The sequence below is a fragment of the Oryx dammah genome, unplaced genomic scaffold, assembly GCF_014754425.2.
Source record: "Oryx dammah isolate SB20612 unplaced genomic scaffold, SCBI_Odam_1.1 HiC_scaffold_17, whole genome shotgun sequence".
NCBI lineage: Eukaryota > Metazoa > Chordata > Mammalia > Artiodactyla > Bovidae > Oryx > Oryx dammah.
Window position 1 is genome coordinate 80,622,287 of NW_024070201.1, and position 13,972 is coordinate 80,636,258.

The 13,972-nt window shown below is 45.1% G+C and overlaps 1 protein-coding gene across 1 annotated transcript in view; it reads right to left on the reverse strand.

The window, feature by feature from the left end:
* Positions 1-13,690, reverse strand: part of LOC120876040 (B-lymphocyte antigen CD20-like) — a 19,736-nt gene extending 6,046 nt beyond the window's left edge. Inside the window, exons 1-4 of the mRNA XM_040257757.1 lie at positions 13,646-13,690; positions 11,421-11,564; positions 8,279-8,335; positions 1,367-1,486 (exon numbers count right to left, since the gene is read on the reverse strand). Of these exons, the coding sequence (XP_040113691.1) occupies positions 1,367-1,486; positions 8,279-8,335; positions 11,421-11,564; positions 13,646-13,690 (366 nt within the window). The remainder of the gene's footprint in view (positions 1-1,366; positions 1,487-8,278; positions 8,336-11,420; positions 11,565-13,645) is intronic.
* Positions 13,691-13,972: the final 282 nt, after the last annotated feature.

The following is a 13,972-nucleotide window of genomic DNA, read 5'->3' on the forward strand; positions in this document are numbered from 1 at the left end:
CGGCTCATGTGTAGTCGGCATGACTGTTTTCTTCTAACTCACGGATCGTGAGCGCTGTGGCGCGTGTCAGATGGAACTGTTCTCCTTCTACGTCCACATTTCTACCACGCTCCCAAGTAGGAGTTTTCTCTTTTTGAGAAATAGGTAAAGAATGGCTTCTGGTGCTTTTTCATGCTCTTCACTTACAAGTCCCCATGTGAGAAGCAGGGATTTATCTAATTGTTGATTTTTGAGAGGAGGAAGCCAGCTCCTTCCAGAATGATCTGTGCTTGCAGCTACGAGTTCTTCTTCTCAACGTCTGGAAGTTGGCAGGGCCACTGTAGGGAGACTGGAGGTCTAAACATAACTAGCAGGATGAGTTTAATTCATAAGGACAGGTATCAGTACACTAGCAGGTTAATTTTGGCCAAAGATTTAAAACTTTTTCTCCAACTATGGTGGTGATGGTGGTTAGTCGTGTCCAACTCTTTGCAACCCCGTGGACTGCAGTACACCAGACTCCCATTTCCTCCACGATCTCCCAGAGTGTGCTCAAATTCATGTCCCTGGAGTCAGTGATGCCACCTAACCATCGCATCCTCTGTCATCCCCTTCTCCTCATGCCTTTAATCTTTCCCAGCATCAGGGTCTTTTCTAAGGAGTCAGTTCTTCACATCAGGTGGCCAAAGTATTGGCGTTTCAGCTTCAGCATCAGTCCTTCCAGTGAATATTCAGGACTGATTTCCTTTAGGATGGACTGGTTTGATCTTGCGCTGCAAGGGACTCTCAAGAGTCTTCTCCATACTGCAGTTCGAAAGCATCAATTCTTCAGCACTCAACTATGGTAATCAACAATAAAGCGGATAGTTTCAACTATATCTGCTTGATTCTGTCTTTGCTCCTTTGGTTCAGAACATGAGAGAAGGAGAGTGGATGGCTGCTTACTGGGCTCCCATGCTGGCTTCTTAGGGCTACTGTAATGAAGTATCACAATTCAGTGGCTTAACACAACTGAAATGTATTTTCTCACAGGCCTGGAAGGTAAAAGTCAAAAGGAATGTATTGGTCTGACACTGTTCCTTCCAAAGCCCCCTCGGGGGGAGGATTCTTCTTTGCCTCTTCCAGCCCTGGTAGCCCCAAGTGTTCCTCTTTTTCTTAGGTTTTTACTGTTTCCAAATACTAAAGGAAAACTGATTTTTAAAATATTCCCATGAAAAAAATTTGGAGGAAATACAGTTTTTTTTAAAATATTTCTCTGCCAAAGATGGTTGATAACTTTGGTTGTCTTTTCCATACCTTGCTCATTGCAAACATACACCATTCATCATAGTTTTTTTTCAGTTATATCTAAAATTTTGATCCAGTTATTGTTAAATTTGGTACCTACCTGTGACCAAACATAGTCTTCCATTTTTGCAGCATAGGAGAAGCACGCGATACATAATATAATTGAACCACATGCAGAAAAGCAGGCGCTAAAGATGCTCATGACGATGGTGGACGTCAGCTGTGACAGACACACGAGGGAGCTGATCAGGAGCCGCAGAAGCAGATTCTGATGAAGCAACCAGCCTAGCCATCAGCTGGGGAACAGTCCAGCTAAAACTTTCATCTGATTTTCTGACATTTTACTGCACTTGCTAGCAGGACTCTGAGTTAAATTTGTCTAGTAACCAATTAGGATAAATTTTTTTTTCAGAAGATATATTTATTTATTCAACAAATATACAGTGCCTACAACATGCTAAATATTGTGTTAAGGATAAACTCAGACTTCAACTGAAGAATCTTATAATCAAATGGGGGAGGCAAAATGATACTTCATGTGATAAAAATTCAATAAATAATGAGCTTAAGTCTAGCATCTGCCAAAGTCATCCTCCTTCAGTAATGCCACTTCAGTACTTAAACCCTTTCCAGAGTCCCGGCGTCCTTCCAGACAGCGAGGAGGGCCTTATGGGAGCTGTCAAGAGAGGCTGTACCCCTTTTCAAAGATGCTGCATGCATTTTTGTATATGTGAGGATAGTTACATTTTAAAGAGGACTTTTTAAACACTAATAATGGAAAGAAGGATGTGCTTTGATGCTGGTTAACAAAAAGAAAGGATGATAGTGGCAACATTAATTTTTGGTTGTCCAGTCGGCAACCCCCTTCCTACTTTAAGGGCTCTTCTCATTGTTCTAGTCTTTATGAGAGATGCTTATCAAACTTCTATGAAAGTCAGAGGGAGGTCCTTCCTGTCTTCAGTCTCTAGAGTCAGAGTCAGACCACAGCTAATGAAATGCTCCTCTTAAGGACTATAAACCTTGAGCAAGTAACTTAAAGAAGAACAAAAGACTAGGATTCATTCCTAGAAGAGAGAGCTGCGATGCTATGCAGAGGTGGGCGGCGGGAACCTGGACTGCTAGATACCCAGTGATGGTGACAGTGCGGCCAGACACGCCTCCCTAAAAGGGACACTTCTGCTGGACTTCTGCGCTTTCTTTTCCTGGTTCTCTGGGACTCCCTCAGATCCTGTTTATCTTCTAAGACTAGTCCTCATCTCCTGTAGATGCTACAAGCCTGGCATCTTCTCACTGTTTCTCATTTTTCCTTGGATAGCCAGACTCAGTTCATAGTGGCAGACAAAGCTGAGGAAGTGTATTATGGGAAAGAGAGCAGTGTATACACAGCTTCAGAAACATGGGGAAGCGGCAGTTCCAGAAAGCTCCTGGCATTTGGTGTGGCTGAAACGTGAAATGCTGAAGGGGGGTTGGGCTACATGTGGTCAGAGAAATAGGTGAGGGAAGGAATGTGAAGAGTCTAGTCTCTGTGCTGAGGATTCTAAAGTTTCATCTCCATGTCCACGTGGAGCTGCTGGGAGTATCAGCCAGAGGGCCTCTTCCTTAGTGAAGATCCAGGCTGCGGCATGCTCCAGAAAGCGCCCACTGCTCCTGCCTCTGCACACTTACCCTGTACCCACTTGTGAGGTCCCTCATCCCATGAGCGGGGGCTGGGCAGATGAAGAGAGCCCCTTTCTCTAGGTTGGGGTAAAGAGAACAGTGATTCATCTTTACGAACCAGGATCACCTAAAGAAAGATATGTATGTTCCAAAAAAGCCTAATTGAACATTTGAATTAAATACACAACATCATTACTTTTGAGGGATCCTCTTTCTAGTGTGAGAGTCTGAGGAACATCAAGGACCAACTCCCCACTGAAACTCGTGAATGTTACTAAAAATAAACCCAATCACTTAAAAATCTCTGGAAACAGTCCTCAGGGCATACAGCAAATGAAGAAACATTTATTCAAGAAAATCTACTAAAACTCAGTACAAACTGTGAGTCTGTGGTATAGGAACCGAGGTCTGCACCCTCTTGTCTCTTCTCAACAAGGCAAGACCACTCCAAATCTTTCCCCTCATCCCCTAGTCAGAGTTTCATCTAGTGCTACCTTCCCTGGAGGCACAGGTCATTTAATTAGCATGTCTAATCCTGTGCCCAGCCACCCGTTGCCCAGGCTACATCCCAGTGCATGCAGCCTAGAGAAGGGGGGTCTCTTCATCTGCCGAGCCCCCCACTTATGGGATAGGGGAGTACCTTGGATGTGGTATCAGTGAGTCCTGGGCAGTGATCACCCCTGCCCTGGCTGATGGGGTCAGGGTTCCACATCATAAGAGGCAAACAGAGGAGACCTGGGCTGCTGCCACCTTCACCAAGCCCTCAGCTCTTAAAGTGGAGGCTTCACTCAGAGAGAAGCACCCCAGTGTCCTTGACCCCCAGCACATTCTAGCACCAGAGCCCTGGCTTAGAGAAGTTGTCCAGAGGAAACTATAAAAAGAGGGCTTCAATCTCCCCAAGGGAGATGACTTCATTTGTAGCAGCAGAAAAGACTCTGATGCTGGGAGGGATTGGGGGCAGGAGAAGGGGATGACAGAGGATGAGATGGCTGGATGGCATCACTGACTCGATGGACATGGGTTGGGATGGACTCTGGGAGTTGGTGATGGGCAGGGAGGCCTGGTGTGCTGCGATTCATGGGGTCGCAAAAAGTCAGACACGACTGAGTGACTGAACTGAACTGAACTGACCTGATGCAGAAATCTAGGCCTAAGGGTATTCTCATAAATAGTTGAAGTGTTAAGGGAAACACTGACTGAAACCACACCCTGGCTAGACAAGGTAGTAGCCACTTTAATGAGATTTTAACAACAGGAGGTCTTGGTAAGGCATGTGGAACTAACAAGCCACTACCAACCAGAAGAATTTGGGAAAAGTCAAAAGGAGAGAGGAGACCCCAGTCCACAAGTCCTATCAACCTCCCAGAATCCTCCTTGTTGGAACATCTTGGGTGAGTGATGTGTGCACCACCAGAAAGGACCCTGAGTCAGAATTATTGGCCAGAGACCATCTGGAAACCAACCCCGTTACCATGAAAGCTGAGACTGTGAGCCACGCGGCAGAGCAGGCTCCTGGGCTCCCTTACCCCCTGCTCTCCACCTGGGTGCCCTCCCAGTAAAGCCTCTTGCTAACATCTGTCAGCATGTGTGTATTCTTGGACAATTCATTTCTGAATGTTAGACAAGAGTCCACTCTCAGGCCCTGGAAGGGGGTCCCCCTTCCTGCAACAGAAGCTGTGGAGAAAGACAGTTGTTTGAAGGAATTGATAAGATGCATAGGAGATCTAGGCTTTAACTGTAGGGAAGTTAATTCGCTAGAGAAATGGGGAAACAAACAGTTAGGAAGAGCCTTCCTGGGTTCAGAACAAATCTCTCCCTCAGGCTTTGCTCAGATGCCATCTTCTCAATGAGATGAATTTGGATCATCTTATTTAAGCACACAAGCTCTCCCTGATGCCAGGAAAGACTGAGGGAAGGAGAAGAGGGCGTCAAAGGGTGAGATGGCTGGATGGCATCACCGATGCAGTGGATATGAACTTGGGCAAACTTTGGGAGATGGTGAGGGGCTCCAGGGAGGCCTGGCGTGCTGCAGTCCATGGAGTTGCAAAGAGTTGGACACAACTGAGCAACTGACCAAAAACGGCACTTAAGGCACACAGACTCCCAAGGGCAGCCCTGCGAGTGTTTCCCGCACTCCCAAGGAGGTTCTCACTTTCTCACATGTTACTGTTTCCTTATCTGTCACTTTCAATTTCTCTATCCTCCCATTACAATGTAAGTGTCACAGGGGCAATAAATCTTTGTCTGTTTGTTCACCAAGGCATCCTACATACCAGAGCATGCCTCATGCCCAAGATGGTTTTTTGAACTGAATCATTGGAATTTATAGAGAAAGCTGAGCACCAAAGAATGGATGCTTTCGAACTGCGGTGCTGGAGAAGACTCGAGAGCCCCTTGGACTGCAAGGGGATCCAACCAGTCCATCCTAGAGGAGATCAGTCCTGAGTGTTCACTGGAAGGACTGATGTTGAAGCTGAAACTCCAATCCTTTGACCACCTGATGCGAAGAGCTGACTCATTTGAAAAGACCCTGATGCTGGGCAAGATTGAAGGCAGGAGGAGAAGGGACGACAGACGATGAGGTGGTTGGATGCCATCACTGACTCAATGGACATGAGTCTGAGTAAACTCCGGGAATTGGTGATGGACAGAGAGGCTTGGTGTGCTGCGGTCCATGGGGTCGCAAAGAGTTGGACACGACTGAGCAACTGAACTGAACTGACTGGAATTTAGAAACATTAACGGTACATGAGGTGCATTATAGCACCCAAGAATAACAGAACATTATGCTGCCACTTGAGTAAATTTTCCAAGGCATTTCCCTGACTTGATAAGTAATTATAATTGATTTTGTTCTGTAGAATTGAGCCACACTGATTTGGAAACTTCCTGGACTAGCATCCTTGGGGCAGAGGAGTGTTTGTGTTTCTGTGAAGAATGATATCACATGTTTCTAGAGAAGGAACTGGAACTACACTGGCTGAGACAAGAAGAAATGCTTACTTTTGCTGCTTGAGGTTGGGGGAAGAATGGCAAGGGGAGCCAGACTGTGGCTAGAACTTGGAAGTTATAGCCATCATTCTCTCCCACCATCCTTCTGGTAAAAAACAAAAAACAAAAACACTTTTGGTGAGTTTTTGTGACAACCAGTCAAGTGAAGTGAAAGTCACTCAGTCATGTCCAGCTGTTTGTGACCCCCTGGACTAAAGTCCATGCCAGATTCTCCAGGCCAGAATACTGGAGTGGGTAGCTGTTCCCTTCTCCATGGGATCTTGCAAACCCAGGGATCAAACCCAGGTCTCCCGCATTGCAAATTTATTCACACCTGTTTCCTTGGATGTGGCGAAGAAAAATGGAAACAGTCTGTGCAAATATGAAACTGAACTAGGATGATGTCAGTTGCCAATTAAAAATGGGCAATTGCTCTCTGCCTCTGACAAGGATTAAATCACAAGCTGGTTTGACCCTTAACCTTCAACATCCACCTGAAAGAAGTTCAGGGTGGAGATCAGGAATGAGGCACTCTGTGCTCTGGGAAAAACTAGCCAAACAGGTCTTCAGATACTTAGATATTTTCAGAAGATTTTATGAGTCCAATTTTTGTATCTCCTCATACCTAGAAAAATACTAAAATCCTTCATGGTGACATCTGCTCCTTGTGAGTAACACTATCTTTCATGAAACTAGCAGCAAGCTTCATGAAGCTAGCAGCAACCTTCCTGAAGCTAGCAGCAAGCTTCTGCAAAAATTGCTTGACTGCATGTACTCCCCCTTCATCAAAATCACATATACACTGACTGTCCCTCCTGCCTGTTTGGAGCGGTTTCTCAGAGCTGTCTGAAATGCTGTCTCCTGGGCTATACTCTTCACTTTGTCCCCAAATACAGCCTCAGTTGGGGCTTTCCAGGTGGTTCTAGTGGTAAAGAACCCTCTGGCCAATGTAGGAAACATAAGAGATGCGGGTCCAGTCTCTGGGTTGAGATGATCCCCTGGGGGAAGACTGGCACCCCACTCTAGTCTTCCTGTCTGGAGAACCCCATGGACAGAGGAGCCTGGTGGGCTGTGGTCTATGGGGCCCCGGAGTCGGACACGACCGAGTGACTGAGCACAAAGCTTTCCACTCTCGTGTTGCACTCCCCCCGCCCGCCCCAGCCAATACAGTTTCAGGGATTTGCAAAATCACAAGGGCATTCATAGACTTCGAGGCCAACTCTACTTGCATCTTTGGGGCAAAAGTAACACCAGGTCACATCTGGGTCACATGTACATGCTGTGTGCAACGGTCCTTTATGCTTGCGTGCATGCCGCGCCAAGTCGCTCAGCTGTGTCTGACTCTTTGCAACCTTGTGGACTGTAGCCCTCCAGGCTTCCCTCTCCATGGGGTTCTCCAGGCCAGAAGACTGGAGTGGGTTGCCATGCCCTCCTACCCGGGGATTGAATCCGCACCACCTGTGTCTCCTGCATTGGCAGGCAGGTTCTTTACCACTATTGCCACTGGGAAGCCTCGTCCTTCATGCTTATTTACTCTTTTAACCCTCACAACCATCTTCTGAGGTAGGTAACTTTATGGGTCACTTTTTTTAATTTTCAGATGAGGAGAGTGAAGCACAGTAATTTGCCCAAGTTCATGCAGCCAATTGGACAATCCATCTCCAGAGCTGTGATCCCAATCACAGTGGGGGAGGTTCTACTATTGTTGGATATACTTTAATGGTATCTGATTCATGTTCCAATGTTATTCTCTAGATCTGAGTTTGCTGAAGGCAACTCTCTTTTCAAACATCATGTTGTCTTATCCCCTTCCCACTGCTTTTGACTCTTAGGTTAGAGCTCTGTTTGGCTATATTTTCCCTTCTTGGCATTCCTGGTGGCTCAGTGGTAAAGAATCTGCCTGTCAGTTCAGGAGACGTAGGTTTGATCCCTGGATCGAGAAGATCCCCTGGAGAAGAAAAAGGCAACTCATTCCAGTATTCTTGACCGGGGAATCCCATGGACAGAGGAACCTGGAGGTTACAGTCCATTGGGTTGCAAAAACATCAGACACAGCTTAGCAACTAAACAACAATGCCAACATACTCCACTAGATAGCTTGAATTGATTTTCGCATAGGAACCCTCTCATCCAAAAACTTATAGAACTAACTCCTTGCACTGCACCCTCCTCAACGCCCATACACCCTGCACACAAAGAGGTGCACTGGAGGGCATCCTGATAACAAGTGGGTTTTTTCCTATACAAACATTTGGAAAAGCATTTTTTTCTCCTAGAAAAACTGACTGAAAAGCAATAATTTCTTCTCAGTGTGTTCCAGGCACAAGCCTGTCATCTCTGGCCTTGCCCCAAACGTCCCATGTACCTTATACCGCGTGGGCTTCTTCTGTGCGCTGACAGCCATGGACCCCGATATGAGGAACTGGGGGCAGAAACACGGGTCTGTAAACACCCACTCCTGGTGACGGGCCCCCAAACACGTTCCCTAACGCCAGCGGCATTCCTGAGCTCTAACGTATCTCTGAGTTCTCTGAAGAAGGCGGTTTTAACTATGTATTTCAGTTCTGTAGTGACCACTGGTAGATTCTAAGAAATGGACTCACCCTTTCTACAGAGAAGAAACGACGTTTTAGTCTTCGGTCATTAATGAACCCTGGGGCTTAGGGACCTCACAAAGACTATGGGGGACGAGGAGGCTGTACTTCACTTGTTTTGATTGCCATTTATTTGAGAGAACATTGCCCTACACCCACCACGCTGTAGAAAAAAAGATTTCATCAACTGAAAATAGTTTCAGAAAGCATTTGATCTGAAGAATTAGAGGCTGACTTCCACATAGTCTGTCTTAAGGACTGTTTGTTGCTCCTGGCAATTAGGAATTTTTTTTTTTTTGAAATGGTTTGTCTTATACCTGATCTGCATCTGCTCACAGTAGTTACAAAAGATGACTAATTTGAAGGGGGCTGGGGACCTTGCAGTCTGGGAAAATGAGACCCTGTCATGAAAGCAGAAGCATTCTTAGCTTGATTTAAAAAAAAAACAAAACTCTGATACTTTTCCTGGGTCACTCTGTAAAATTTACTTAAACTTTCTAAATCTTGGTTTCCTCATTCATTAAATGGGAATTAGTAACATTCTCTCATGAGGTTGGTTTTTCCATCATATAAAACAGACCTGAAGTACTTTTTGAAACATGCCTGATATGCAGCAGATATAAAATTGACTAATTACTACCTGTGACTAATTTCTTCTGTAATCTTCTCTTCTACATCATGGACTTGGGAATCCTTCTGGATGCCTTGTATTGGGCAATTCACTTTCACTGTATTCTGTCAGTGTAAAGCATTTCTCCTTATGACATATGGCCCTTTCCAGAAAGTTCTGGTGCTGATAAATGCCCTTCACTTGAGGACCAACCCTAAAGGAAAGTCTCTGAGGGACTATCTCTCATCTGGGGCACTGGTGACCAGACCCCCCAGGGTTACCATGTTTCAAGGGGCTTTCTTGGAAGCCCTAATGGTAAAGAATCTGCCTGCCAATGCAGGAGGCATCAGTTCAGTTCAGTCACTCAGTTGTGTCCAATTCTTTGCAACCCCATGGACTGCGGCACACAAGGCTTCCCTGTCCAGCACCAACTCCTGGAGCTTACTCAAACTCGTGTCCATCGAGCCATTGATGCCATCCAGCCATCTCATCCTCGGTCGTCCCCTTCTCCTCCTGCCTCAGTCTTGCCCAGCATCAGGGTCTTTTCCAATGAGTCAGTTCTTTGCATCAGGTGGCCAAAGTATTGGAATTTCAGCTTCAGCATCAGTCTTTCCAATGAATATTCAGGACTGATTTCCTTTAGGATGGACTGGTTAGATTTCCTTGCAGTCCAAGGAACTTCTCAAGAGTCTTCTCCAACACCACAGCTCAAAAGCATCAATTCCTTGGTGCTCAGCTTTCTTTATATGCAACTCACATCCATACATGACTACTGGAAAAACCATAGCTTTGACTAGATGGACCTTTGTCGGAAAACTAATGTCTCTGCTTCTTTATATGCTGTCTAGGTTGGTCATAGCTTTTCTTCCAAGGAGCGAGCATCTTCTAATTTCATGGCTGCAGTCACCATCTGCAGTGATTTTGGAGACCAAGAAAATAAAGTCTGACACTGTTTCCATTGTTTCCCCATCTATTTGCCATGAAGTGATGGGACCAGATGCCATGATGTTTGTTTTTTGAATGTTGAGCTTTAAGCCATCTTTTTCATTCTTGTCTTTCACTTTCATCAAGAGGCTCTTTGGTTTCTCTTCTCTTCCTGCCCTAAGGGTGATGTCATCTGCATATCTGATGACATATCTCCTGCATATGGTAGGAGGCATAAAAGGTGCATGTTTGATCCCTGGGTTGGGAAGATCCCCTTGAGAAGGAGAATGCAACCCACGCCAGTATTCTTGTCTGGAGAATCCTCATGGACAGAGGAAACTGGTGGGCTACAAGGGTTGCAAAGAGTTGGACATGACTGAAGAGACTTAGGATGCATGCAGCATGTTTCAGAGTTCTTTTCACAAAGCACAGGGACTGCGTTACATTCAAATCTCCTCTCCCACAGCCTCATTTTTGGTTGAGGAGTACAAAGGGAATTGGTCAGAGGTTAATAAAACCTTTTGCCCTCTAAGGAGAAATTGGGCCTTGGGTCAGCTTTGATGGAGAAGGAAATGCAACCCACTCCAGTGTTCTTGCCTGGAGAATCCCATGGAGGGAGGAGCTTGGTAGGCTACAGTCCATGAGGTCACAAAGAGTCAGACACGACTGAGCGACTTCACTTTCTTTCACGTTCTTTCAGCTTTGATACACTAGGAATATTAGCTGTGTTACTATGCCACATCACTTATGAATAAAATCCTTGATTGATGAATTGTTTCTGGATTGGTTGTAGCTATGAGCCTAAATTAACTTGTGGGAGACCACAGCTTTGGGTTTTCCTGAATACAGTGTCTTGTAATTAATCGTGCATGTCTCTGGCAGGTACCTTGGCAACTATGCTTATGCAATTATTACAATATCCTTCCTTACTCAAAACATCCACTTTAGAAACCTGTTTTAATTTCTTCACCCCATGTTTCTTCTTTTCTATTTCCTTGTGTAGTCTCTCTAAAAATCTCCAAAAATCATTAAGCTCAGGCCTTTGGATTTTCGCTCTGCCGAAGAAGGGCATCATAGCTTTCCAAATAGCCACTCTCTTTATTACTCTTCAAACATACCCTTCAATATCATTTATGCATGACCATGCCATTCTCTTAAAGGATTTATCAAACATAAAACAAACATAAAAATGCTTTCCCTAAGTATGCACTCCCCACCCCAGCCCAAATCCTACCCTCCACTTTGTTAAGGCTGTTTCCACAGTAAAATTTGCTGTTTAGAGTCAGATACTGGGTCTTTAGTCCATTGTTTGATCTCATGAGTAATTCACTTGATACATTAGAAAAAAGATGAGAGAAAAAATACCACGGTTTACTCACAAATGGTGACGACCATACTATGTACCCTAGTGTAAGTAATACAGGGATATGGCCAGTGCTTTTTATATCCTCTTCGCCAAGAAACAAGGAAGCACAGAGAAAACCCAGTGCATAGTGAAACATGGTGAGAATTATTTGCACAGCCTGTGAGAAGAGAGAGTCATCATCATTACTCAAGTCAAGTCTATCACAGATGCATACAATCTGAGTGACTGAAAGGTTGTGGAATTGTCCACCTTATGCTGGTATTTCTGAAGCAGCGATGAAAGACTTAACATGTCAGGGAGGAACCAAGGTGGATAAAGGGGCACACTGGGGCTATTTAATGAAACTGGGAGTATTTGTCTTTGTTTTATAATAGTCTTTGGAGGTAATTAATTTAAACCCAGTTGGTCCTAGCTAAGTGAAAAGCAGAGACCTATTTGTTTGGTCCAGGCAGACACACAACAGCAAGGAGACGTCTGGCCCTGGGGTGTCTCAGGCTGTCTTGACTCTGGCCTCCTTTCTGCAGTCAGTTCCCTGAGGCCACCTCTAGTGCTTACTGGGTCCTTTTGGACTTGGCTCCCTTCTTTTGCCCTCTCTTGTCTGGGACTTGGACTTGGGTTTCCCTTTGCTCTTCACCATTCCCATGCCCTGTGCTGACTTTTGTAACTACAGGCTGGACCAGAGCCCTAGGCTTTGTTAAAAACACAAACAAGCCATGAGAAGGGATGCTCTCCAATGACCCCCGCTTCTCTGTGACTCTCATGTGAAGTGTGCTCAGGCGCTGGGACCTGTCTGCCAGCTTGTGTGGAGCCTCACTCACACACGTGCCCAGAGCATCCTTGTCAGGCAGGGAAGGAGGCAGATGGGGAGGGTCAGTCTTCTGTTCTAGCCAGGCCTTCAGCTGATTGGATGCGGCCCACCCACACATGGAGAGCAATGTGCCTTACTCAGTGTTCACTGATTTAATTGTTAATCTCATCCAAAAGACATCCTCACAGACATACCCAAAACAATGAGGGCAAATATCTGGGTACCCTGTGGCCCAGCTAAGCTGACACATTCAATTAACTGTCACAGAAAGTCAAGTGGTGACAGTACTCCTCTCCCTTAAAGATTACCTTGACCTTGAGATAACACATGATCACGCATTTATTGGTGACTTGTGCCTCTATCTCCCACGTGAAGGATGGCAATTCAGGTTGGGATCAGATGGAGTTGCCCACTGATGACTCAGTCTTCAATTTTAGTTTCTTTCTGGGTTATAAATCCACTGACACTTTGATTTCAGTGAAGGACCCATGAGAGTTTAGTAGAAGAAACTAAATAGAAGATCCTAACCCTCAACCTCTCTTGAGGTGATGGATCGTACTGGGAGGTCAGGGGGTGGCCACGACAGGTTAATAGCTTCTCCACATTGTGATTACCGCCTTCCTGGCCAGATAAGGAGATAAGGAACAAGCAATGCAGACCCCAAACACCATGGTAATGCAGGATGGGTGTAGAGAAAACCCATCTCCCCCCTTACCCTGCCCTATGTGAGACTTTGCTGCATTAAGGTACATTTCCATTCTGGAGGCGGGCTAAGTAGCTACCAACCAGCTGAAGGTGGTCACTGACTTGCTATGGTGGAAGTTTTCCTGGCACAAGCTTCACTCTTGCTGCCTTCAATCAAAATGTACTGCAAGCCCCCACAAATATTGGTGGATAGTAGAAAAGGTTATAATCTTTTGTTAACATTAAAAAACAAAACAAAACCTAAAGCATTCTAAGGTTGAGGACAGGTGAGAGGGCAGACACAGTGCAGAGTATGGCCCACCTGACCCGACGATATGGGGAGCGTAGTGAGACCACAGTGGTATCAAGCAACCTCAGGCCCCAGAGCCCCGCTGTCTACAGGCCCTTCTGGTTTGGAGCCCATTGCTGGATCACCTCATCCATGATCTATAAGCTTGTTTCAAATTGTTTACAAACAAAGGCAGGAAATGGACCTTCTCAGGGCTGATGAGGTTTATAAGCAACCTCAGAGTATATTTTCTAGAACCCTGGGTAGGTTGTGATGACGTTGAACTATTCAAAAATGGATTGTGGATTCATAATTTGTGCCCAATTAGCTCTAGCCTGATTGGCACCACTCCACAACACTGTCATCAACTTTCCTTCCTTAGGGAAGTTCATTGTAGATATTCTATTAGGCAGATATAACACATCATTTATTAACCCAAGTAGCACTTATTCCTTACCCCTAATGCTCTGGCCTCCATTCTTAAAGGATATCTTCTTGCCATTTTAATTAAGATATGGTCTAGAAATTATAGAGAATAAATGGACTCCTTTTCTGTAGAGAAATACAGAGGAAAATAATACTGATTATTTTTGAGATAAGGCACTTAATATTGCAGCCTGTGGTTTTCTATTACTTTCTATGAGGGAAGCTTCTTTGATCAACCTACTTACGTTACTCTTTGCTATGTGGCTAATAACTTCCTGTCAAAACCCAAGAGCTATGGCTCAGATTTTATGCTTTCAACATGGTCTCTAAATGAGACTGAGTAAATGCCTTTTGAGGG